The sequence below is a fragment of the Stenella coeruleoalba genome (genome assembly GCF_951394435.1).
Source record: "Stenella coeruleoalba genome assembly, chromosome: 13".
NCBI classification, from domain to species: domain Eukaryota; kingdom Metazoa; phylum Chordata; class Mammalia; order Artiodactyla; family Delphinidae; genus Stenella; species Stenella coeruleoalba.
Window position 1 is genome coordinate 83794038 of NC_137159.1, and position 27045 is coordinate 83821082.

A 27045-nucleotide genomic window follows, 5' to 3' on the forward strand; every position below is an offset into this window, starting at 1 on the left:
ACTTTATTTATTTAAAGAATCAATTTTATTTATTTATTTTTGGCTGCATTGGGTCTTCGTTGCTGCGCGCGGGCTTTCTCTAGCTGCGGCGAGCGGGGGCTACTTTTCATTGCAGTGCGTGGGCTTCTCATTGCGGTGGCTTCTCTTGTTGCGGAGCACGGGCTCTAAGCGTGCGGGCTTCAGTAGCTGTGGCACGTGGGCTCAGTAGTTGGGGCCCGCGGGCTCTAGAGCGCAGGCTTAGTAGTTGTGGCACATGGGCTTAGTTGCTCTGCGGCATGTGGGATCTTTCCAGAGCAGGGATCGAACCCGTGTCCTCTGCTTTGGCAGACGGATTCCCAACCACTGCACCACCAGGGAAGTCCCAGCGTGAATTACTTTTAAAACATTTATTTGGGGGTAGATAATACATGTCCATGGTGCAAAATAAAAAGCTGGACAGGGCTGTACGATGACAAATAAGTCTCCCTTTACCTCTGTCCTGTACCCTGAAGGGCAGCCACTCTTACCAGTTACTGGGGTTTCCTTCCAGAGAATGGTGTGGTAGAGACTGCTAGCTCTTCCCCAGAAGTCAGTTTTTTTCCTGTCCTGGCACGTTTCCTGGTCAGCCTTGTAGGGGGGCGGGCTCTGTGACTAGCTCTGTGTGTGAGTATGAGAGACAATGATCCGCGTCCCATTTTCAGGCGAGGGCTCTTCAGAAACAAGTGTGCCTTTTCCATCCTCTCACGTTTCCCTTCCGAAGGCCGGATGCAGCCATGATGAGGTTCTGGGTGATGGCATCACAAAACGGAGCCAGGACCCCGAAATCATCTGCGCAGGACGGCTGCCCACTGCCCAGGAATATCTGCTCTAGACTGTTACCTGAACCTCAATTTTGTTGGAGCCATTGCGTACTTTTTTGTGTGTCTGTTTATTACAGACACCTAATGTTACCACAGCTATTACATAAAGTTTAACAAAAAATTAAAAAGCCAATATCTCTGTAACCACCCTGGGCAAGAAACAGATGATCGCCTGCACACAAAAGCCCACTGTATGCCTCTCACTGTGACCTCTTCCCTTCCTCCGTAGATTATCACTTTGCTGACTTCAGCGATATTCATTTCATGCTCTTTATAGTTTTACCACTCATGTGGGCATCCCCAAACAGTATGGTTTATTGCTTGTTTGGGGGAACTTTTTATAAACATATGTTTTTATGTTGTATGTGTTCCTCTGCGTTAAATTCAAGAGACGTATGGCTTCTTTCACACAGCGTTGTGTGTTGAGTTTAGTCCATATGCTGTAAGAAGCTGTAATTTTTCATTTTCATTGTTCTGTGTGTTGCCTGTTGTATGAATACACCACCATATATTTAGCCGTTTTACTGTTAATGGGCACTGGGTGTTTTCTAGCATATGGCTATTATGAACAGCACAGTTTTGAACATTCTTGAACATGTCTCCTGATCCCCATGTTATACCTCTAAGTAGTGGAGTGGCTGAGTCCTAGGGTGTAAATATCTTTAGTCCTGTAAGAAGGTGCTGAGCTGTTTCCCCAGGTGGTTGTGTTAGCATGTGTGAGATCCCATTGCTCCACACCATGGTCTACTTGGTATTGTCAGACTTAAAAAGTTTGTCAGTCTGGTCGATACATAATGGTATCTTATATGGATTTAATTTATATTATTTCCTGAAGATACGAGTGGTTCTTTGCCTTGCCTTTGGGCCCCCTTGTATCTACTTGACTTTGAGGTTGGTTGATGAGGACACATTTCTCAAACATAAAGCACACGAGTTTTGCCTGCGGAATTAAAAAAAAGAATTCAAGGTTCTGTTTCAGACCAGGGGAATAAGAATTCTGGGGCTAGTATTCAAAACTCTATTTCTAATCAGCTATGCAGGTGGTTATTACACAGCTGGACTTACACTGGTGGATGCAAGCACAGTGCTGACGATGCTAAAGGTTGTATCTGTGGGGCCTTGAGAACCCCTAGGATCCTTGGCCACGGGCTGTGTGCCTCATTCCCCCAGCTCCGCCCATGCAGGGTCTCCCAGAGACTGCCTGTTTACCTTAGCAGCCACTGGCTAAGAATGTAAGTGTGCTACCCAAAAGCCATTTATACTGATAGAAAAGTAACATTAGATGTAATCTATGTTCCATTGATAGAGATATGGAGGCAGCAGCTGATTTGGGGGTACTTCTGTTAATTTGTTGAGTATTGCACTTCATCTTTTTAAAATTTTATTGAAGTATAGTTGATTTACAATGTTGTGTTAATTTCTGCTGTACAGCAAAGTGATTCAGTTATACATATATATATACACATTCTTTTTCATATTCTTTTCCATTGTGGTTTAACACGAGGTATTGAATATAGTTCCTGTGCTGTACAGTAGGACATTGTTGTTTATCGATCCTATATGTAACAGTTTGCATCTGCTAATCCCAAACTCCCCTCGCCCCCTTGGCAACCACACGTCTGTTTCGTAGATAAGTTCACTTGTCATATTTTAGATTCCACATATAAGTGATATCATATGGTATTTGTTCGTCTTGAGCTGCCTTGAAATTTAAGTTTTTTCACTCTCAACTTATTATAAGCCAGTTGTTGGCTTATTATAGAATGCTTGGCTCTGATGTGGCGGTAATGAACTGTCACATGGCATGTGTGGCAGTTTATACAGTTTTTCATAAGAGGTGTAGCTGTTGGTTTGGTATGTCCGTGGAAGGAGGTGAGCTGACAAGCCTCCGATGTCACTGTCGTGGACGCTTCCCTCCCTAAATGCTTTTGCAAATTTGTTTGGGGGTATTATTAATAATTTCTTTGAATATCCTTAAAAATAAGTGAATCTCGTTGCTGTTTCTTTGGAGTGGCATAAATTCCTGAGCAGCAGGCTTTCACCCTGCACGCCTGGACGCTGACTTAATTGTGAGGTTGAACCACGTCATTTGGTGTCGAAGAAAACTCTTCTCTCACCACCTCCTGTGGAACGTGCTCCTCAGAGGGCATCCTCTGGTTTGTCTACAACAGGTGCTTTCACAGGTACTTCTCTGTGCAACTTTTCACAAAAGTTAAATTTTTAATTAAAAAAATCTTAAATTAGCTAGATTTTATACCCTTGTTTCTTTCCGCTTCCTGCGCCCTGCCTCCCCTCCCACCCCCGCTCCCACATTTCTGGGGGCAGTTCTCTGAGGGTACATCAGGTCACTTGTATAGGTGTATTTTCAACAAAATGGTGTTGAAGAAAAGAACATAAAGCCTTTTGGGTCTGTATTTCTTTCCATTTGGAAGAAAGCTTCTACGAAGGGTTGACCTGTAACAAACCAAAACAAATGTACGCAAGCTCAACGCGGCTTCCCTTTTATTGTGCGTATTAGGTGTGGGAAGTAGCCGTTCGGCGGCCTTTTGTTAGCTAGGAGGGACACACTTTGCGGATCGCGAATTCTCTATATGGTCTTGTCTGTAGCAATCAGGTTGGACCTTCAGACCTCCTCTAGAAGTAGAGAGGCAGCCGTTGAACAGCCTAGACTCAGATCTGGGTTAGAGCCTGGGGTACTCACTTGTGTTGTAAGTGACCTTGAGCTGGCCGCGTAAACCCCGGGAAGTAGCACCTTGCTTCAAGGATTAAAGGCGGGAAGTCGTGGAAAGGGCCAGCCCATGATGTGATGGATGTCCACGCCTCGTAGGTCTGTTAGTTCTCTCTTGCTCTATTTCCATCTGCAGTATGCATTTGCCTCCCCAGCCCTACCCCGCCCATGAAAGAATGACTAAGATATGGGAACGTTTTACCTTTAAGACCTTTCACAACAGCTATTTGTACATCTGGGTGTGTGCCCATTCTGGTGTCTCCTATGTAAAGTAACAGTCTGCATTTCCCCACCTGCATATCCTACAGGTTTTTTTTTCTTGATATGAATTGCTGCCCCCTCCTCCTCGAGTTGCCACCTTTGTCTGACTGGCCGAACCCTTCTTCTCCTTTGCAGCCCAGTCACAAGGCCCGGATTCCCGCTGTGCCTCTGGGTGCTCCCCCAGGCCAGGGTCTAAACTGCACCTGCTCCTGGGGCTCTCCCCCTGGCACTTCAGTTGTGCCCTAGCTCTGCGTGCTTTCAGGGCAGGGTCCCGCGTCATGCATCTTGCGTCTCCTGCGCAGCTGTCCTGGCCGCTAGTGGGTAACGTGTGAATTATTCGTAGGCAGTATTAATTTGGACGGGTTACCTAAACACTGGGACTCGGCTTCCTCATCTGTGAAATGTGGCTTTCTGCTCTGGACATGCTCTCGCCAAGCTCACTGATAAAGGTGCAGTTGCCAAGGTAGGTGGCTTGTCTTGGATCTTGTGCCCTGTGCCCTGACCGTGACCGTGGCCTCTTGAGCCTCCTCTGGCCCCGCCCACACACAGTGTGCCCGTTCTTGCTGCTGTGACTTGGCCCGGCTGTGACTTGCCTGCTGTGGGGTTCTGCCCTGGGCCCCCTTGTCTGTCCACAGCTCTCCTTCCGCCGTGTCCATCACTCCCAGACTCGCATCTGCTCTGCTGGCTCCAGACCCGCCTCGCAGATGTCGTCTGAGCGAGCGTGCTTGCCCCCTGCACACTCTCAACTGAGCGTGCTCGAGGTGGGGGGGAGTCTTTCTCCCCTAGGACCCACGCCTCCCCGCATTGGTTCATGTCATCATCCACTGATGACTCACGGCCTTTCCTCTTCCTTCAGGCCCTGGTCCAGTGGCCAGTCCCAATGGCTCTGTGGCCTGAGTGTCCTTCGAGCTGGCTCCTTCCTCTCTGTCTCCTTGCCACTTGAGGCCCTCCTTTCTCAAGGAGGCTGGGACAGCAGCGGCCCGCACCCTGTTGCCACACACTCCTTGTTCTCGTCCTTCTTTTGCGAAAGCAGAGCTTGGGTCACATGTTGTCGGTGTTTTTTGTTTTTTAAATTAATTAATTTTATTTTTGGCTGCATTGGGTCTTATTTGCTGGACGCGGGCTTTCTCTAGTTGCAGCGAGCTGGGGCTACTCTTGTTGCGGTGCTCGGGCTTCTCACTGTGGTGGCTTCTCTTGTTGCGGAGCACGGGCTCTAGGCGCACGGGCTTCAGTAGTTGTGGCACATGGGCTCAGTAGTTGTGGCTCGCGGGCTCTAGAGCGCAGGCTCAGTAGTTGCGGCGCACGGGCTTAGCTGCTCTGCGGCATGTAGGATCTTCCTGGACCAGGGCTGGAACCCATGTCCCCTGAATTTGGCAGGCGGATTCTTAACCACTGCACTACCAGGGAAGTCCTTGTCGGTGTTTTTTCATCACTTATGGGCTCCGCAGGACATGCAGAGCCCCCCTCTCTCTGAACCCACCCCCATCCTGACGTCATCTCCCGCTGTCCCCACTACACCCTGCTGCCTTGCATTTTCAAGCCGCAGTGCTTCCTTCACATTGGGGTTTTTTGTTTTCGTTTTGTTTTTGCTGAAAATGCCCTTTGTCTAATTTTGCGACACCGTGGTTCTCATACCTGGAGGATTACTGGGACCTGTGTTGTTCTTTTTGAATTATCGACTTCTGCGCCTGCCCCCAAAGATTTGGATTCAGTGTCTGGAGTGAGATCTGGTCTCATTTTCTGTAAGACGACAACGTTGAAATGGATGCTTACAAAGATACAAAATTCTGTATGTCAGTGGTTCTAGAATGCTTCTGTATTAGTTCACACTTTGTTTTATGTTAGCCAAATAGGAAAAGAGAGAGAGAGGAGGAGGGAGAGGGAGGGAGCGACTCCTTGGATGTTAGTGGAGATCAGCTGTCATTAGGTCTTATGTCCCCAACTTTGTGACAGTCAGCCCTTCATGCTGTTTCCTTTGGGGTGTCCTCAAAGCACTTTCTGTATAGTCTTTAATAACTGAGTTGAAGTTCCTGGTGCGTGTGTTTGCTTTTATTTTTATTTATTTATTTATTTTAACATCTTTATTGGAGTATAATTGCTTTACAGTGGTGTGTTAGTTTCTGCTTTATAACAAAGTGAATCAGTTATACATATACATATGCTCCCATATCTCTTCCCTCTTGCGTCTCCCTGCTTTTTTCATTAGATTCTAAAGCCATCCAGGGCTAGCGCAGGGCTTATGCGTCTTTTGGTTTCCCATGCTTTGCCCAGAGTAGATGCTCCGTACCTTTTTGTTTAGTTATGAGATATTTGAAAGTTTTTAAACTGTAAGAAGTTTTGTAGATGTGAGTAGTTATTAATGTCAATATTCATTTTTCTGGTATATCTACTTTTTGCTTAATTAAAAAAATATTGTTGGAACCCTTTAGGAGAGAAAAAGTGCTTAGAACCTGTTGGAATGACATTTTGCTTGTATTAAGTCTAGCTGTTTCGAAGAACAATGGTCTCTCAGACAATGTACAACAATGTTCAACTGTTCTTCTCCTTGTAATGCAAGAAAAAGCACATAGTTGTCTGTGTCTTTAGGCAGAGATATCTCTGTGGATCTGTGGCAGCATCGACATGTAGATGGTGTGATTTGTTCCTAATTTAGGTCCCTGCAACAGTGATCTTGTTGTTGTTAAATGTGTTTCTTACAAGTTCCGAATGTCAAACGTATTTTTCTTGTATTTGTAGATTCTAAGGCATGTGTACCTTAACGTTCTGTGAGAATCTACTTCATAAGAGATAGAAATGCAGGTTTTTCTTGAGTCTTTAAATACCACAGGAGAGTCTTATTTGTAGTTTTTTATTTTATCATTTTGCAAAGGCAAAAGTAATGTTAAGGGAGAGAAAAGAGCGGCTGCACTATTACCAGCTTGTATGCATTCCTGAAAATTGAGAACGATGTCGTTCCTGGTGAGTTATGAGGACATTTAAGAACTTGCCTTGGCGGGCTTGGGGGTGAACGCTATCCCTCATGGCTTTCTCTTATTCACGTACTTGCCTCCTGGACCAATGCTTGAGGCCCCCAGAGCTGAGACGTTTGGTTCCTTTCAGTGGTGGTTTCAGACCAGCAGCGTCCCCTTGACCCCCTCGCCAGGGATGGTACGGAGCTCCAGATGGAAGAGGGTGCATTCTACAGACTCTCGGGGACCTTCACCAGATCCTCACCCACAGGAGTTTTGGAGAAACTCAGAGCTCTTCTTTTCCACCAGTTACAGGGTCGCCCAAGTCATTAAAATAAGTTTCTCTTTCTCCCAAACCATAGGGTACCCCGTGCTTTCCATTTCTGTGTCTGCATCCCTGTGTCTTCCAGGGTCCCCCCACCCCGCAGGCCTCTCCCCACGCTGGGCGCCAGCGTCCCTGCCGAGTGTAGCACCCAGGTGTGCGTCAGCCCTTCACTTTGAACTTGAGGCTGTCATCTCTGGGAAGACGCCCCGATTTTTGTTTTGTTTCTTTAGTAAACTGGGAGATCTTAATTTTCTGTAACCTTGGTGTTTTTGTCCTGAGAATTTAAATGTAACATCAAGTGAAAAATTCAAGTCTGTGTTGCTAATATGAAATTTTAATTTTTCTTTACAGGTCAACTTTGTAGTGTGCCAAGTCTTTGCCTTGCTAGCAGCCATTTGGTTTCGAACTTACCTACATTCAAGCAAAACTAGCTCTTTTATAAGACATGTCGTTGCTACCCTTTTGGGCCTTTATCTTGCACTTTTTTGCTTTGGATGGTAAGTAATTATTTTGATCATATTTAATGAAGACTTTGGACGTCTTTGTGAATTGAGTGTGTAGACGGATACATCATGTAGAGTTTTGTTCTTATAGTTACTAAAAAGTTTTATATTTTTATTTTTAATACAAAAAAAAGAGTGGAGAGTGGGCTCTGTCCCTTCAGTTGGGGTTCAGAGGGCAATTTATTATTATTTATAACTTATGAAAAAGGACAGATGAAGAAAAAGGATATAAAGACATTTTATTCTGCCATGAGTAGCTCTTTCACCTGTTTTGCAGGTCTTTTATGCCAAGACAAATGAACCATTTAAAATAGCTTTTTTCTTTCTGTGCAAGTGGCTTTTAAGAGTCTGGTAAAGCCCATTGATAGAACTCTATTACCATTTTTTAGATTCTGCCATTAGCCAAAAGAGGTTTCTTGTTTGGTTGGTTTTGGCGGGGAAGAATTATTTAGCATGGAAAGCTGTTATTTATGGCCCTTCAGATGCTGTGTGTATGTGTGTTTCCTTCACTTAGCTCCCTTCTTAATCGTCAGGGCTGTGAAGCAGTACAGAAACGCTGTCACTTCCTGTTCGTCCCAGGTGACGGTGGTTGTATGTGACAGAGGGAATCAGGAGAAGCGCACGGTGTCTCCACGAAACAGCAGAGACGCTCAGTGGGAGGACCCTCTGCTCTATGACTTCTCCCGAATTTTCCCTCTTAAGTGAGAGCTTATGCCGCTTGCTCATTTGCTATGCTTACACAGTCCCAGAGAAGGCTTTCTAGGTCTGCTGTTGAGCAGACCGTTGCTGGACATGGAAATTCCCTGAGAGGATGGAAATGCGGTCACTTGAGGTTTAGCAGCTTCTGTCGTGGGGTGCAGGCTGTTGGACTTTGACAGTGCCTCTGCATTTGTCCTAGGAGGTTTCTTTTGATTCTTGGGAGGGTTGAAATGTACTGGTATTTCTGAATCTAGTTTTTGCCTCTGGCAATTGCACATGTGTCCTAGAAACTCACGAAAAATCCGAGATAATTTATTCAGTCTCTGCCATGTTGCCCTCTGACAGGCCCTGCCAGTGGTGGGTGTGTGCGGAATCCTTGGGGTCTCAGTGGGATCTCTTATATCAGATCTAGGCATGGTTTCTCCACTTCTTTCATAACATCAAATTTATGTCATCCAAGTTTTCTTAGGTTTCTCAGGTGATTCTATTTAAACTTCTTGTAAATCCTGTCATGGGGGTAGTGTGTGTGTGTGTGTGTGTGTGTGTGTGTGTGTGTGTGTGTGTGTGTGTATTTAGCTTTGTGTTATGGAGCTTTCGAATACAAAAGTACAGAAAATAATATACTGAGCCCTCCTATATCCATTGTCCAGCTTCAACGATTATTAAAATTCTACCGTTCTTCTTTTATTCTTTCCCCAACTTATTTTTCTGGAGTATTTTCAAGCAGATCCCAGTCTACACATTTCACCCGTACATACTTGGTGTTCAGTGTGTATTTCGGCAGCATATTTTGAGGAGGGGTCGGGGAAGGCTTGCCGTCCAGAGTGGCCAGCTCCGGGACACCCTTCACGTTGCAGTCTGTGGACACAGAGTAGAAGACTGAGATGTGAGCTGTGTTTCCTGGGGCCGTGTGACTCGGAGCACTGCCAGAGGGGAGGTCTTTACCGACGGGGTGCTTTCTTGCTGTGAAGGCTTCTCACATGCTTTATCACAGTGTCCTGAGGAGCCCACCTTAATGTCAGGTGGTCCTAAGTATTTCAAATTATATGTGATAGCCAGGATTTTTTTTTTTTTTTTGCGGTACACGGGCCTGTCACTGCTGTGGCCTCTCCCGTCACAGAGCACAGGCTCCAGACACGCAGGCTCAGCAGCCATGGCCCACGGGCCCAGCCACTCCGTGGCATGTGGGATCCTCCCGGACCGGGACACGAACCCGTGTCCCCTGCATCGGCAGGCAGACTCTCAACCACTGCGCTACCAGGGAAGCCCCGGATTTTTTTTTTTTTTTTTTTTAAATAGAGTTCTCTATTCTTTTCTTGGAGGAGAAAATTTTTATATTCCTTTCGTTTGGAAGAGAGTTTGCTTGTGCCTCTGTGCCGGGTAAAAGGTAACTCCGCTAATCGGAATGAGCAGGGAAGTAGCGTATCCTTCTGATTTGCACTTTAGCACTTTGTTTTTTAGGCTCAAAGGTAGTCCTGTTTCCTGTTGATTGTGACTTCTCTTTTGGAAGACGTGCTAGTGAGTTGTCTAGATATAATTGGCTATTTTACCTACTTGTATTTGGCCTCAGCTTTTTTTTTTTTGAACCATCATTTATAAGTTTCTATGAACTGAGAATTACTTTATACTTTTATTTTCTTATTTAGCTATATGACAGCAGTGTAGAGTAACAGACTGGAGCTTAGACTCTGAATCCAGGCAGACCTGGGTTCCACTCTGTGTGCCTCGGCGGCAGCCGTGTGACTAAACATGTTATTCAGCCTCTTTAGCATCACTTTTCTCATCTGTGAAATGGAACCAGTGATGGTTGTGATGACTAAAAGATGTAATACTTCAGAAGGGGGCTCAGCACAGTAGCCAGCTCCTCGTGAGCAGGGAGGGTTACTCAGGGTCAAGACCGTTATTGTGACTGTGGTCTGTTGGTACCATTGTCCAGTCGGTGGTCCAGATTAGAAATGTTTATGTTTATCCAATCTCTTCCTCAGTTTATCATACAGTAGTAAAGTATGTCTTTCTCTCTAGACTGGAAGGTCTCTGAGGACAGAGACTGTATCCCCTGACTCTTTATTCCCAGTGGCCAGTACTGTGCCTTTCGGAAAATGGACATTCGTAAAGATCAGTGGAACAATCGAAGAGGTGTTTCTCAACCTTTTTAAAACTCTGTTTTTGCTAAAAATAAATTTTTTACCTGCCTTTTGTGTGATTTGAAATTCAACATATGTAAAATGTGATATCTAAAAACAAACTGAAGTTTGGGGATAAAGGATTGTTTTGTTTGAAAGATGGTGATACACAGTCCATGGGGTTCCACTCCAGCTCACCCTGTGAAGAATCAGCCAGTGGATCAGTTGCCCAGGAGGAAACAACTTGAGTCTCAGTGTCACTTAGGGTACTAACTGGGTATATGTTAGGGCTTTGTTTCCTCAACTCTAAAATGATGAGGGCTAGATTATAATAAACTTCTAAGATACCTTCTTGCTTGCATTTTTACCTCCCTAATACTATTTGAAAGCGTACTGTGTGCCACATAACCCAGCCAGCACTTTTCATGTGTTATCTTTTAATCCTGAAAAGTGCTAGGTAGCTCCTGTGCACTTATTATGCTCATTTTTCTAATGAGGGCAAGTAGAGTAGCTGTGGATGGGAAATTACGAAGAAAGTCACCAGTGCTACGGCTGAGTGTACAGGCAACCTGCTGCTCGTTGTGGAGGCCAGTGAAATAGGGGGCAGTGCGGGTCCACTCTGTACAGATAGACTTATATTATCCCAGGAACAAAGGCTTGTACAACTGACAGAGTGTCCTATTGCACTCCAGAAGATCGCCAAGCTTGTCATCTGAATGGCGATGCCCGGGGAGTGGGCGTCTCAAAGTGATAGAGGGAACCACTTCGCTATTTGAAACATAGAACTTTTAGCTTCTAAGTTGTCATATATCCCTCATGTTCCAAGGAAGTTTATTCAGTAGGAAAGGAAAGATACTTCCCCAAGAGTCTTCAGAATCTTTTTTCATTTAAGACATTTATCGTTGATGAGTTCTATTCTAATTAATAAAGCCCTTGCGGGTGTCCAGCAGGCCACTTCAGCATTTTCACATGAACTCCGTTAGTGCTGGCAATAAATAGGAGCTGGTAATTAATTTGAAAAGTGTGCGTTTTCATCATGTTTTCTTAGCTTCTTTCTGTTTCAGTTTATACACAAATATGTTTTTCTGCTGCCTCCTGGTCCTTTGGTTATATAGTAGCATTCCAGGCCAACATTGTTCCCGTGTGTGTGTGTGTGTGTGTGTGTGTGTGTGTGTGTGTTAGGCAGAGGAAGAGACAAGTAGACAGACTGACAGACGTTCTTTGTACAATGAGTAAAATAAGTTTTTTCTATGGGCCTGCCTTGGAGCCTACTTCTTATTTGTAATATTTCTATGGAAAATGAAAAAAAATTAAGTAGCTTTTCCACATTGGAGGTGCCTGTTATTCTATGATGATTAGGTTAGAAAGTAATTTTAATCATAGCTTAAGATACTTATTGATACTTTTAATTGTATACAATGATTTGAAAAATTTTTCATACATTATTCATGCCATCAAAGGGGAAAGAAAATGGAAATTTTGTGTTTGTGTGTGTGTGCGCACATGTATGCATAATCTCAGGGATAATTTGGGTGGATTTTAAAACCAGAGAACTGAGTCATGTTTTGCCTGAATTTTGTGACATGAATGGATAAGTTAGTTCTCTCATTTAATGGTAGATTTCTACGTTAGAACGTTAGAAGAAACTGTGTCATCTCAGTGAGAACGTTTTGTAGATAGATTACTGCACATTAAGGACTGACTGCATTTGTGTAAGGAAGCTTATTTGACTTGAACCATCATGTTTTCAGAATAAATAAATTAGGGTGTACCTGCTTTTAAGTGAATTCTAATGTTTAGTATTTTTTGCTATTTTGTAAGTAATACTTGAAAAGATAACTGCAGATACAGAGCTGTATTGGCGGAGTTAGTTTGGGTAAGCCAAAAGCTGATGTTCTGTCGAGACTATTCTGAAATCCAGGTTTCTTACTCCTTTTCATCCCTGTTCCTGAGTTACAGAAAAAGCTGTAAACCTTGAGCCTCAGGACCCCATAGAGCTTTCAGGTAGCTGGTAAACGTGGAATGCTAGGACCCCAAGTGTGGCTTTATGGGGTTTTGTCTTATTTTTCCAGCTCTTGTGGGGCTTGTGGGATGGGACTCCCTCTCTGGGGTATCCACAGAATTTTAGGCTTTGGAGGTTTGCTCCCTCTTTTTTATCTGGCAGTGTTGTGTGTTATGTATAAGCACTTTTTAGCCTAAATTATTTCAGTTTGATGTTTGTGCGTGGGCTCTTCTAACAGTGTGCTTACTTTTCACAGGTATGCCTTACATTTTCTTGTACAAAGTGGAATTTCCTACTGTATCATGATCATAATAGGAGTGGAGAACATGCACAAGTAAGTGTTCGCTTTATTCACATATAATACGTATTCCAACATAATGGAATTGGGTCAAGTAGAATTTTATTACATTAAAATTATTATTTTTAATAATAATTGTTAAAAATTATTGTAAATTGTGATCACTTTTTCAAGAACTGTCATAAATACAAAAATAAAACCCTTGGTGTGCAGCACTCTTCTGCTTACTTAGAGCAGGGTCTCTCAATCTCAGCGCTATTGACAGTTTAGGCTGGATCATTCTTGGGTGCGTGGGACTGGCCTGTGCACTGTAGGATGTTGAGCGGCTTCCCTGGCCCCCGCCCACTAGATGCCAGTAGTACCTCCTCCCCAAGTTGTGACAACCATGGATGCTTCTAGATATTTTCACAGGTCCCTCGGGGGCATAGCCACCTCCAGGTAAGGACCTACTGGCTTAGTCTAGGAGTGGCAGCAGTGGAGCGTTGGAGTGAGTCTGACACATTGGAGGGAGATTTAGAAGGTACATTCGGAAGGATTCAGTGATTGATGGGAAAAAGGATATCAGGAGGACTCCAGGTTCCTGGTGTGAACGGTCAGGTAGATGGAAGCACTGTTTTCTGAGTGTAGAGAACCCTGGAGGTGGTGAGCATGTCTAGGGGATAAGCGTTTCAAACAGGTATATAGTCACCTAAAACGGTGCTTCATATGTAGTAAACACTCTGGGTATTTGCTGAATAAGTGCCTGTTGCCTTTAGGGTGTCCGTGAGGCAGTTCATCGATGCTGGGGAGGTGGTGTGGAGGTCTGGGCCAGAGATGTTCACTGGAAAGTAGACGTGTGCAGCGCTTACTTGGTTGAACACCAGGGGCCGGGTCCCCGCAGATCTTGCTGGCTAATCCCGCTGGGGGTGTTCCGTGATATCGGTGGTGCACTGTCTCTGAATTCTGACGTACATGTGGCTCCAAGAGTTCTGTACAAGGAATGATGGACTTGTAACTAATCGATTAGCTTTTTTCCAAATCTCATGCTATTTTGCATCTTCCGTGTTTGACTCATGGGTCACCCACTCTGTTTTGACCCAGTGTCTTCCCTCAGTTTCCACTGGTGCCACCTGTGTTGATTTCCCCCTCCCTTCTGTACTGCAGTACTCCAGGTTCTTGGTGTTTTGATTTTAATTTTTATAAGAGGAGTAAAATATTTTGATGGTGTATCAAAAAAATATTTTGATGGTATATCAAAAAAAAGCAATTTTTATACCATCATGACCCTATTTATAAAATCTCATACAGATGACAGGTTCAAAGCGATACTGTCTTTAATATCTGAACAAAGGAGCTGTATGTTTTGAATCTGGAAAAAGAAGGAAAATCTGATTAGATTACTGAAAACAGGTAACTTGTGTATCCCTGCGTAAACAAAAGTCTTTTAAATCGAAAGGCTAGTAGATTCATATTTGGTCAAAGGAAATTGTTTCTTTTTCTGAAAGGCAACGGCAGTCTGTGAAGTTAACTTTTAAGGCTTCAGACCCTGTCCAGTATGGCGCCCTTAGCCACATGTGGCCTGTAGATTGAAATTAATTGACATCTAAAGCTCAGTTGTCCAGCCACACTGGCCACATGGCACGTGCTCGATAGCCACAGGTGGCTGGTGGCTACTGTACTGGGCAGTGCAGACAGAGAAGATTTCTGTGGTCATAGAAAATTCTGTTGGAAGGTGCAGCCTTAGAGACACACAGTTGGATACAGTTGATTTTGTTGCTCTTTTACAGTAAGTGATCAGGAGGAAAGTGCTACTTGCATATATGTTGCCCGTGTTTAGAATCTGACACCATCCACGGAGCAGGCTATTATAAATGGGTTTGCCATGTTAGTTGCTAGTGTTGGCAATAAGGAGTAGGTGAGTAATTCAGTTAGAAAGTGTGTATTTTAATCTCTTTTAGCTCCCTTCAATTTCAGTTTATACCTATGTGTTTTTCTGTTTGACTTTACTTTTTCCTTTTTGTTTTTTTTCTTGTTATCCGTACATGCTTTTTCCCCCCTTTTCACTTAGGCCTTTACATTAATTTAAAATGTTTAATGGGTCCAGACTTCAGAATTTCATTCAAATATACTGGATGGGGCTTGTAGCATTACTTTGTTGTCTGAAGTTATTGTTTATGTATAATACAGTTCTGTTTATTTCTTTCAGTCTAGTTTTACATGGTATGTGTAATATGTTTCTTTGAACAACAAGGGTTTAAATCTTTTTAAGTGAAGGATTTGGACTCCCTGAGTATTTAACAGTTTAAAAATTCTTGGATCTCTTTGTTTTATATACTTTGTAAGCTGTTCATAGTGTAGTTTTTGCACTCTCTGTAACAAATCCATTTGTAAATTAAAATATTTTAATATAAACTTTATTTTTGTAGCTCCCTTTATTTCACACTTATATGTATGCTGTTTTATTCTGATCCATAATTAGATAACTTACCATTAAAATTTAATTTATTCTAGAATTCAGTGCTTTTTAATTTACCAGTAAAATTTAATTTATTCTAGAATTCAAAGCTTATTTTCATATAAGCTTTGAAGTTTTTGAGGAAAAAAAATTGAAAACCTTAAGTGTTAGAGGCAAGAAGAAAAAGAGTATTTAGGGGTAGAAGGTCCTATATCTTAGGATAGTGATTCTCCTTAATTAGTCTGGGGAGGATTTAACTTTCACAGATTTGACCAGCGTTTCTGAGAGCAAGGGTTGGCAAACTGTCTGTAAAGGACCAGATAGCAAGTATTTTAGACTCTGCAGGACACACAGCCTCTGTCACGGCTCTTCTCAGTTCTGTCGTTGTGCACAAAGCCAGTATGTGAACAACGAACTTGACCTGTGCTTCCATCAGACTTCCTTTACCAAAAAAGCGGGTGGACCATATACTAAGCACACTCCTGCCACAGGGATTTGAAAAAAGAGAGGCAGGCGGACACACACTCTTCTGCTAGTTTCAAAACTATGAAATAGGGGCTTCCCTGGTGGCGCAGTGGTTGGGAGTCCGCCTGCCGATGCAGGGGACACGGGTTCGTGCCCTGGTCCGGGAAGATCCCACATGCCGCGGAGCGGCTGGGCCCCTGAGCCATGGCCGCTGAGCCTGCGCGTCCGGAGCCTGTGCTCCGCAGCGGGAGAGGCCACGACAGTGAGAGGCCCGCGTACCGCAAAAAAAAAAAAAAAAAAAAACAAAAAACTATGAAATAAGGTTTGCCAAGTGGTAATTTTAAACTTGCTATAGCACAAAAAATGGAATAATGGACTTTATTAATGATTCACTTTGGATTATTGTTCTGAAGCAGATGGTTTCTAAAAAGCTGGTTGAAATGTTCGCCTTCTTGGCATAGCTCTTGCTTGAAAGGGAAGTGAAATAATGCAGGACTCAGGACTTGATGTTTAACACTTAGCACGATAATGAAAAATATCTTATTCAAAAAATTATAAAGGGAATAGTAAAATCACAGTATATAAGAGCGATACACAAACATTCTTTTTATTTCTACATATTGAAATAGTCCAAAAGTGAAATTTGTTAAAAGTTCATTCACAGGAGCATTGAAAAGGATAATATGCTTAGGAATAAATTTATTGAAAGAAATGCAAGACCACTAAACTGAAAATAAAAATCTTTGCTGACAGAAATGAAAGAAGACCTAAAGCATGGAGAGAGACACCACATTCATGGATGGGCAGACTCAGTATTGTTAAGACGGCAGTTCTCTCACAGTTGATCCATAGAGTCAATGCAGTGCCTGTCAAAATTCCAGCAGGCTTTTGGTTGCAAAACTGCCTGTATAAATTCACTAAAATTCATTGAATTGTACACTTAAATTAGGTGAGTTGATGGCACGTAAATTTTACTTCAATAAAGCTATTAAAAAGATTTAAAAAATTGCAAAGGGAGGTGCAAGAAGGCGGATCAGTCTTAAAGTAGCGTGCTTTCTGAGAGTTGGTTCAAGAGTTTTGTATATTTTCTCACTTAGGCAAATTTATAGATGTTCAGATGCATCCACGTTTTCTTGAGTTTAGTTATAAGAATGAAGGGTTAAAAGGAACGTTGAAAACCTGCAGTGCCCTCGAAGGAAGGAAATCTAGGTGTTGAAGGGGGACGTGAAGCTGTCTTCAGATGCTTAAAGGGAGTATATGTGCTGTTCGTAGGAATTCTGAGATGGAATTGGTACCGCTAGGTGAAGTATGAAGATGCACATTTTTGACCCAAGGAAGGATGGCCTCAGTTACAGTGAGATGCTTAGGGGAGTAATGTCTTTTGCCTTCATGCGCCACAAATTCAGTGACGGCAGTCATGTCTTACCGGTTTGGTTTTCTGAATGTAGTACACCACCTTGGAGGTTGTATGCTCCCACTAGGTGTCTGCTGAATGAATGAGTGAATGATAACCTGACTTCTGCATGACAGCAAGCCCTTCCAAGTAGCCTCCTAGAGCTCTTGCTTCTGGGTCACGGTCTCTGCCTCCTTCAAAATCCCTGTGCACCATCTCAGGGCTGCCCCGTGAGAATTTTGTGAACAAGCATTGTAGCAGCCCTGATTCTCAGAACCGAGCATCTCCTGAGCTTTGCTTGGATCTCTGTTCCCAGGGAGAGTGGAGTGTAGGGGAGAGACAGAAGGGATGGGAATGGGGGAATGGGTGGAGGGAGAGCCTTTCTCACTTGGTTAGAAGAGGAAGGAGGATAGCGATGCGTTTCAGGTGCTCCCAGCTGGGGCTGGGAGGCATTTTCCCTGGAGAAGGTAGCGCAGTGTGGCTGCGTCCCGTGGTGTTCTGATGGGCTTAATAGGCTTCTGTGGATGGGCGTGAGAACCTAAGTGCCCTTCATGTTAGTTTTGCGTTTTTTGTTTTTTAACTTTTCTATGGGGAAGCTTGTTTCGAGTTCCGAAAAACAGTCCCAGATTTTGGAACATGGCACAAGGCAACTGCCCTTGTTTAAATATAAACAGCAGAAATGTGGGATAGTTAACATGGGAAGCACAGGAGAGCCTGATAACCTTGAGAAGTTAAGCAGAAGTATTTTCTTTATAACCTGGCAAGTAATTTTCACCAAAACAAATGACCTAAAGAAAACATGAAAAAGAGGTAGATACACAGAGGAAAACTGCATCTGTGAACGGGTTGCCAAGCTTTGTATGGGATGATATTGTACAAGCTGTAAGAAGGTGATTTTAACCCCACCGTCCCATGGCTCAGCTACCCACCAGTTTGAACAAACACCTTGTGTGCCACAGTGTTTCCAGAAACTCAGAGACAGCGGAGATGTGGTCCTTACCCTCTGATAGGCACCGCTGAGTTGGAGATGTTAAGACAGTCAGTCATGCAACAAGTATTTGTTACGTGATGCTGGGACCCAGTGATGGATAAAAAGACACGCTCCGTCTCTGCAAGACACTTGCTGTCAAACTACCGATCACACTGTGCTTACTGTTACAAAAGATGATGCCCTCAGGGCTGAGGAAGCATAAAGGAGTGACCAGCTGGGAAGGTAGTAAAAAGAAGAAAGTGTATCTACACCAGCCATTTACTATGTGCTCAGCAGAATGAAACAGTTGGAAACAGAATACAGACGTTTGGTGTTAAATAGACTTATGCTAAAATATATTTTTAAATATTGGGCACTATTAAAAACCACGTTCCTCAGAATCCTCTTGTATTGGTATAAGATTGAACAGCAGGCCTAGGGCATGAGAGAAGATCAGCTTCCAACTCTGAATTCCCCCCAGGTGGCCTTAGTGGTTCACTGGATGAGTAATGGGGGCAGATATGTATGGGTTTGAATTTAGGTTCTGCTACATTTCATTAGCTCTGGGACCTTAGCCAAGTCACCTTACCTTTCTGAGTCTAAATTGCATTAAACCGGTGACTCAGCTGAGGAGCATGTGGGTGCCCAGGTGAGCCCAGGTAAGCTTTTGTCTGCATACAGGGTTCGGTTGCCAAGAAGAGGGTTCACATTCTGGGGGAAATGCTTTCAGAGGCCGTTCCTGGTCACCGAGTGTTTCGCTGGGTTTTGCTGCCTCTGGCGATGTCACGTCAGAGGTTGCTGTCAGGATTCACGCAGTCGCTGTAATTCATTTTTTCTCCTCCCAGACTGTGAGCTCCTCGGCAGGGATGCTTTCCTCATTTTATGCTACCATTGCTGAGCGTGTGGATGACAGAAGCTCAGGAAGAGAGGTTCTCTGTTCTGTTCTGTTCCGTTGAATGAACGTTTGTCGGCTTTTTTTGCACCTCCTTTTGGTTGGGTGTTTCCGAGCAGATTATATTCATCCGTGCGGCAGGCCTCGAATGGCAAGCTTGATGGGTTGAGTGGCAGTCGGTGGTGGTTCCCGCTCCCTACCTGATTTTCTGCCCCTGACGCTGGCTGTAGAGCAGCGGGCCTGGGCATGGGGGTGAAGTTAGGGAAGGACCAGGCAGTTTTAGCTGCTGTGCTTTTGTCTCAGTCGTCCGTGACCCTGAAGAGCAGGTAGGCCAGGGATCCATTTTCACCTGTCATCTGCCAGTACCACCGAGACTCCTGCAATATGGATATCTGGAAAGAAATAGCGTGAAGAGCTGCTTGAAGTCTACTAGGAAGGAATGAAGATCTCGGAAATGCCGTCTGGCGGGCAGAAGCCTCAAGTCACTTGAAGATTTGTCCTCATGAAGTTAATGAGCAGTAGTTAGTGGCATGGCAGGAACTCTGTGGGGAGAATATTAACTTCACCAAGGACAACCCCATAATCCCATGAGAGGGAATAAAATGTGGCAAGAAGGAAACTGGACTCTTAGACTTTTTCTTTTCCACTCTCGGTGGACCATACTCAAAAGCCTTTCGGGCTTCCCTGGTGGCGCAGTGGTTGAGAGTCCGCCTGCCGATGCAGGGGACGCGGGTTCGTGCCCCGGTCCGGGAAGATCCCACATTCCGCGGAGCGGCTGGGTCCGTGAGCCATGGCCGCTGAGCCTGTGCGTCCGGAGCCTGTGCTCCGCAACGGGAGAGGCCACAGCAGTGAGAGGCCCGCGTACCGCAAAAAAAAAAAAAAAGCCTTTCAGTGGCTTGGAATGAAGGTACAGGCCCTTTGGGTATTGCTGTGCTATCCTGAGCTAAGAGCTGGATTTCAACTGGAAAACCGTAAGTAATTCTAAAATTGATTTTTTACATTATCTTATCCTTACAACAGTTGCTGTTGCAGTAATTATTCGTATCCATCACTGTGCAGAGCACATGGATTGACAGCTAATCCTAGCAGCAGCCCTGGAGGTGGGTGCAGTAGATCTGTTTCCCCAGAAGCAGGTTAGTAGGAGGTAAATCTGGGATTAGAGCTGGGTGTGTCTGATTGCACCCAGTACCCAAGCTTTTTGCTTCTGCACTTTATTACTTCTAAGCATTAAGCTTTTTTTTTTTTTAAGCCTTATGATTAAGAGAATGCATCATTAAATAGAAGTACCCTGAATTGATTGAGGAGAGGTAATGGGAGCCAACAGGGTCCTGAACAAAGGCAGGGATTTGTATGTGTTGGTTACGCTTCCTTAGAGCAAAGATGCAGATACTTGTATCCAAAAGGATGCAGTGGCCTTTTGGCATATTGTGCTCGGGAGCTGAGGTTTTTCAATATTCTCAATTCCCATGGGAAGGAAAACCCATTACTTGGTGAGAGGTAGTAGGATGTCCAGACCGTGTTGGATCCTGAAGAATCTTTAGGACATACCATCATACCATCAAATCCTGCACTCGGGAAGGGGTCTGATTCAGATTCCTTTACACCATTAAGGCACTATAGTATCTCTTTGGGAGGTATTTGAATTCTAAGTTGTGTTTCCAGTTGTAAACTGGATCTCTGTTAAGGATGCAGTCATTCTTGAGCCAGGAAGGGAAGCTTTTTTTCTCTTTGGTTTAAGGGTTTCTATATGAAGTAGGAGGATTACGGTAATGTGGGGTTGCTGACAACACGAGCACCCATCCCTTGGTAAATAACGCTGTTACTTTGGGTGTTGCTGTTATATCTGAATATGTTAGCGTAGGAAGAGGTTTGCACAGGTGGGTCATGTAATGGGGCCCTGCCAGGTCAGGTTTGTCTAAAATGCCAGTTTGATAGCTCATTCTCCAAATTAATCAATTAAAAAACAAAAGGGAGTTTTGAAGATATTATCCAATTAGATGACATATCTTTCTTGTTTTGAAAATAACAATTCATATATTAATAAACATAACCAGATAGTTGTAATAATTAAAAATAAGAATATGGGGCGAGAGAGAGTCATGGACATATATATACTAACAAACGTAAGGTAGATAGCTAGTGGGAAGCAGCTGCATGGCACAGGGATATCGGCTCGGTGCTTTGTGACCGCCTGGAGGGGTGGGATAGGGAGGGTGGGAGGGAGGGAGACGCAAGAGGGAAGAGATATGGGAACATATATATATGTATAACTGATTCACTTTGTTATAAAGCAGAAACTAACACACCATTGTAAAGCAATTATACCCCAATAAAGATGTTAAAAAAAAAAAGAATATGTACTTCTCATTGGCAAAGTACAAGGACTCACCTTTTCATCTTGGGTACCTCTGGAAACTAATCTTTTACAACAAGATCCTAATCCTTGGGCTTCCCTGGTGGTGCAGTGGTTGGGAGTATGCCTGCTGATGCAGGGGACACGGGTTCGTGCCCCAGTCCGGGAGGATCCCACGTGCCGCGGAGCGGCTGGGCCCGTGAGCCATGGCCGCTGAGCCTGCGCTTCCGGAGCCTGTGCTCCGCAACGGGAGAGGCCACAGCAGTGAGAGGCCCGCGTACCGCAAAAAAAAAAAAAAAATGAAAAGATCCTAATCCTTGATAGGATGTTGAAGGAAAAATTAAAACCCATGTAACCGTCTGTTAAAATGATGAACATAATCATTCATCTATGTGTCATAACACCATGCTATTTACCTAAAATATGTGGTCCGTGTTGGAGTTTTGGGAGAGAAAAAGCTTGCATGAATGGTCTCTTTTTTTTTTTTTTTTTTTTTTTTTTTTACTTTTAGGTAAGAAATGAGGAAATTGTTTTGGAAAATTCGGGCTTGCTGAATGCTGAGTCTGCTTGTGGTGTATTGTTATGGTACATTTATAGACTTGACATGGGCAGGTTTTGTCTTCACTGTGTTAGAAACAGTGTGATTTAATAGGGTGCTTGGACTTGGACTTTGGAGCTTGAATGGTGGAGTGACTTCCATGTTCAGTCACTTTGTTGAGTGCTCTGTATAAATATTCCATTTAACTGTGCCTACAGTCCCGTGTAGGGGTGTCATTATCCACTGTACAGAGAAGGAAACTGTAGTTCCAATATGTGAGGTCACTAGAACCAGTAACAAAACCGGTAACGGTCAGCCCTGGAAGTCTGTGAAGTTAATTTCTGTTGTTAGATTATTGATTTACTGAGATTCTTTTAAAGTTTTTTTGTTTCTTTGTTTTTTTTTTTTAAGTTGGAGAAACAAAAAGAGATTCTCGCCTGCTTACCAGATAGCATAAACAGCCTGGTTTATTTTCTGAAAAATAGCAAGAATGGAGACATTGTATTGGGACTGGCTTTTCCTTGGTCTTCACTAGAATGTGGTGTTGGGATCTTTTTAAAAGGCTTTACCCTTTAGAGAAATATTTGGATACTAGTGATTTTATTCTCTAAATAATCTTCCTCTGTTGAAAATTGTTCAGATTTTTACAAGCTCCATGCTTGAGGTTGATATTATTTCAAATACATAATAAATACAGACTTTTAAAAAATTTTTATGAGAGTTGATTTATGATGTTGTAAATACTACTATAAAATAGTGCTTTAGTGACTTCCCTGGTGGCTCAGTGGTTAAGACTTTGTGCTCCCAGTGTAGGGGGCCTGAGTTCAATTCCTGGTCAGGGAACTAGATCCCACATGCATGCTGCAACTAAGAGTTCACCTGCCACAACTAAGGAGCTGGCGAGCCACACGTAAGGAGCCCACGTGTTGCAACTGAGGAGCATGCCTGCCTCAACTAAGACCCAAGAGCAACAAATAAATAAATAAATATTTTTTAAAAATAGTACTTTAAAATACTATTTTAATGTCAGTTGACTAAAAAGAGAATTTTAAAATTCTTTCTGATAAATTAATTTGTGTAGGGGAAAGATAACTGACCTTGTCCCACCTGCTGCCGCTGGCTTATTAAACAGAGTCCGTATTTAGAGTAGTTATGGAGAGAGAGACAAAGAGTAACAGGGGAAATATCTGATGACCTGAAAAATGGCCGGGCATTTTGGTGAAAGGATGTTACAGCAAGTGAGCCTGGGCATCTGTTTCTCACAGTGAAAACTGAGCTGTGGCTTAAACTTAGCGAGGCCCAGAAAAGAGATGGGATTGCTCATCTTTTCCTGGCCTGGAAATTAACCTTGGGGTAGTACAGAGTATGTGCCTTACCAAGACTTGCCTTGGGAAGAAGATAACATTTCAGGAAGGGCTTGGCACTATTTGCCTTTCAAAGTTTTAAAAAATCTTGTCTAGAACTCATTTTGTTGGAGCATAGTTTCATTTCAAAACATGAGTGAATTTAGAGCTATTATTTAGAATAGTATGCAAAGCATTTTTCCTTAGACACGACAGCTTTAAAATGTATAGAGAGTGGACTTAAAGACTTGAAAGTAAAATCCAACGAAGAAAATGATAAAAGTTAAGAAATGAATAAGATGAAACCCCTAAAGGACAATGGACAACTTTAATTGCAAATAAGTTACTCTTATTTTTTTATTTTTTGCGATACGTGGGCCTCTCACTGTTGTGGCCTCTCCCATTGTGGAGCACAGGCTCCGGACGCACAGGCTCAGCGGCCATGGCTCATGGGCCCAGCCGCTCTGCGGCATGTGGGATCTTCCCGGACCGGGGCACGAACCTGTGTCCCCTGCATCGGCAGACGGACTCTCAACCACTGCGCCACCAGGGAAGCCCGCAGATAAGTTACTCTTAATAGCTAAACTGCCAGTAATAGCTGACGTTTATTAAACACAAATCCTATGTCAGATACATGTTAAATGCTGAGGTGCATTCCCATGCAATCCTTACAGCTGCCTGTACTGTAATGATTGTATCTCAGCTTTATAGTCGGTCATACAGAGTGAAGTAAGTGAGAAAGACAAAAACAAATACCGTATGCTAACACATATATATGGACTCTAAAAAAAAAAAAAAAAGTGGTTCTGAAGAACCTCGGGGCAGGACAGGAATAAAGGCGCAGACATAGAGAATGGACTTGAGGACACGGGGAGGGGGAAGGGTAAGCTGGGACGAAGTGAGAGAGTGACATGGACATATATACACTACCAAATGTAAAATAGATAGCTAGTGGGATGCAGCCGCATAGCACAGGGAGATCAGCTCGGTGCTCTGTGACCACCTAGAGGGGTGAGATAGGGAGGGTGGGAGGGAGATGCAAGAGGGAGGGGATATGGGAACATATGTATATGTATAGCTGATTCACTTTTTTGTAAAGCAGAAACTAACACACCATTGTAAAGCAATAATACTCCAATAAAGATGTTAAAAAAAAAAAAGCCCCATGCAGCCACTAAAATTGGCTCTTCCCCAACATTATCAACGTGTGCATTTTCCGTGGGAAATATTCAGTGTCCCATCCATTTTATTTTGGGGGTGTTTTCCCTCACTGCTAATTGGTGTGTATGCAAGTGGTATAAATTATTCTTAGTGTGAATGCTGAATTGGAAAGCTAAAGTTCTTAATTCTAATTCTTGTGTTAGTTTCTTAATTTATCTAGGCTTCATTTGACGACTCCTGTTAAATCTAAGAGCCATAAGTTAATCAGTGATTTTTAACCATTTTTCTCGCCCCCAGTACACCCAACAGAGCATACTTTTATCAGGAATAGTATTTTCTATAGCAGTAATTCTCACCTCTTTGGGATAAAGAATGGGATAGTGATTCTGATTTATGACCCACTCCATCCATCCCTCCCCCAGACAAACAGAAACAAAAGGTGCTGGCCAAATTTGGTATCTGATTTAAGGTTTGTGCCTGCTAACATGTCAGATGGAAGTTCTCTTGCCTTCCCACGACTTCTTTCCCAATCTTGGGTCTTATCTGGCCGCTCTGGTGTTTGTTCCTCCAAAGTGCTGTCATCTACCCTTCTCTAGGTTAGCAGTTTGCAAAGTATGGTCCAGAGACCCCAGGAGTCCATGCAATCCTTTTAGGAGGCTGTCAAGTCAAAACGGTTTTCATAATAATATTTAGATATGATTTGCTTTTTTCACTTTCTTTCCCCCCTGCATGTACAGTGGGGCTTTCCCGAGGCTACATGATGTGTGATACTGCAGCGGAAACATTTGCGAATTCAGCTGTCTTCTTATTAAGTCAGATGTTAAAAAGATTTGCAAAAGCATAAATATAGTGCTGCCCTTCTCAGTAATTTCTTTTTTTTTGGTTTTGGGAAACATACTTATTTCTCATAAAAACATTGTTTCATGAAAACCTAGCATTGTAGGTTTATTGTTGTTATTCTTGAATTAACAAATATTTTTAAAATTCTCAGTTTTGTTCTCATATGGTGAATATCAGTGGCCGTTATTTAAGTGGGTTATGCTTCTTTGGTTTTGTCAGTAATTTTGAAGAGTGTAGAGGACCCTGGGGCCAAAAAGCTTGAGGACAGCTGGTCTAGAATTCTCTCATGCCTCTTGTAACCTGGCCCTGCCATCGGAACCATCTGGGCTCTTACAGTTCCTTGTGTTCGTGCCCTTGCCGTCTACTTCTTTGCCTGCTGCCGCTCTGCCTCTGAAATCTGCCAGCTGAGACCACAGATTCTGTACCCAAGCTTCCTCACTCCCTTCCTCCACGATTGGACGAGCTCCTGGAGGTGCAGTGAAACGACAGAGACGGGTTGAGAGCGTACACACCGTGCTAGAGGGGATGCTGGTTCCAGGTGTTCTCCTGACCTCACCTTCCTGCTGTACGTCGTCTCTGCCACCCTTGCTCCCATGTCACTCTGTACACCAGGCAGATGTCCAGTCTGGGGTGGACACAGATCCCTATCGTATTTGGGCAGCAGAGTGTTGGAGAGAGACCCATGTGATGGTTCTGGGCTGCTACAGATTCATGATTTATTCCTTCACTTAAGCCTTCAGTTCTCTTGAAAATTAGTTGAATTGACACTTTTCAGTTCCCTTTCCCATTCTTTTCAAAGGTTAGTGTAAATCTTAGCCACCTTTATATCTACTCACCTTATCCACTCACGCTTAGCAGATAACATAAATTTATAAGTAAAAGTTGAAGATAAAGATACTTTGTGGGAGATGATCCTTAAAGATGCAAGGTAAGGCGTTTAGAAGTAACAGAAACGGAGACAAAGGAGGAGGGGAAATGTCCCTGGCAGGAGGAGACGGGAGTCAGTGGCCCGCAGGTGTTCCTTCCCTGCAGGATGGTGCTGCCGGCTCTCTGGTCCTGCCCGTCTCCACTGCGGCCCGAGTGATGAACACCCAGAGAGCATCTTGGGCCCCAGCTCTCTCCTGCCTTGCTTGCACCCTCTTCGGGCAGCTGAGCAGCAAAGCCAGGCCATTGGGATAAATCCTTACTTCTCCTGCATGTTAGCCATCACTGAGAACAACCTTGCTTCAGTTTCCTCTTGGGTTATTTTGAGGCTTAGACATCTGAAAACCACGCCTGGCGTGGTCAGCCTGCAGTCGGTGGTGGTGCCCGTCAGCTGTAATTATTTCCCTCCTGACCCCTCCAGTCCGCTGTTGCTCTGCAGCTCCAGCCGCTTCATTAGATCACATCACACAGCTGGACTTCCATCGTCTTCCTTGCTGCCCTTGCTTTGAAGATCTTCACAGAATTAATTGAATCACCTCTTTCCTTTTCTCCTTTTCCACCTAAGTATTTTTCACCCCGAAGTATAAGAGAAGAAAGATGAGTGACCTTTCATGCAAGTGGGGAGGGAGCTCAGGACCCTTTCTTTGTTACAGTGCAGCCCTGAAGAACAGAGAGTGACAGGTTCCTGGCCTTCCAGTTGGGAGGGGCCCAGGATCTCTGACTTGGGGTGGTAGGGGTGACATGAAGCCTTTTCCAAACTTTTTTTTCACGGTCCTGGTTTTAGTAGCAACTAGAATAGGCTGAAATCTGGATGCATTTTTGTGGGTAATTATCTTTCTCAGTTCAAGATTCTGTCATTACATTGTCTGCCAGACATCGTTTTCGATGTTTTTAAAAACTTTAAATTTTCATTTCTGTGTATTTATTGACTTAAGGACTATTTCATCAGATGATATTTTGAGCTACAATTCAGAGATCTTAAATCTTGATGTAAACTATAGAAGTC

General features: G+C 43.6%; 1 protein-coding gene across 3 annotated transcripts in view; it reads left to right on the plus strand.

Moving 5' to 3' along the window:
* MBOAT2 (membrane bound glycerophospholipid O-acyltransferase 2) overlaps window positions 1–27045 on the plus strand; it is a 113631-nt gene that overhangs the window by 32276 nt on the left and 54310 nt on the right. Inside the window, exons 2-3 of one of the 3 annotated variants that reach the window (XM_079941590.1) lie at window positions 7453–7598; window positions 12685–12762. In XM_079941590.1, the coding sequence (XP_079797716.1) occupies window positions 7453–7598; window positions 12685–12762 (224 nt within the window). Of the gene's footprint in view, window positions 1–7452; window positions 7599–10326; window positions 10440–12684; window positions 12763–27045 lie in introns of those variants that run through there. The other 2 variants (XM_079941591.1, XM_079941592.1) reach the window with 2 other exon arrangements.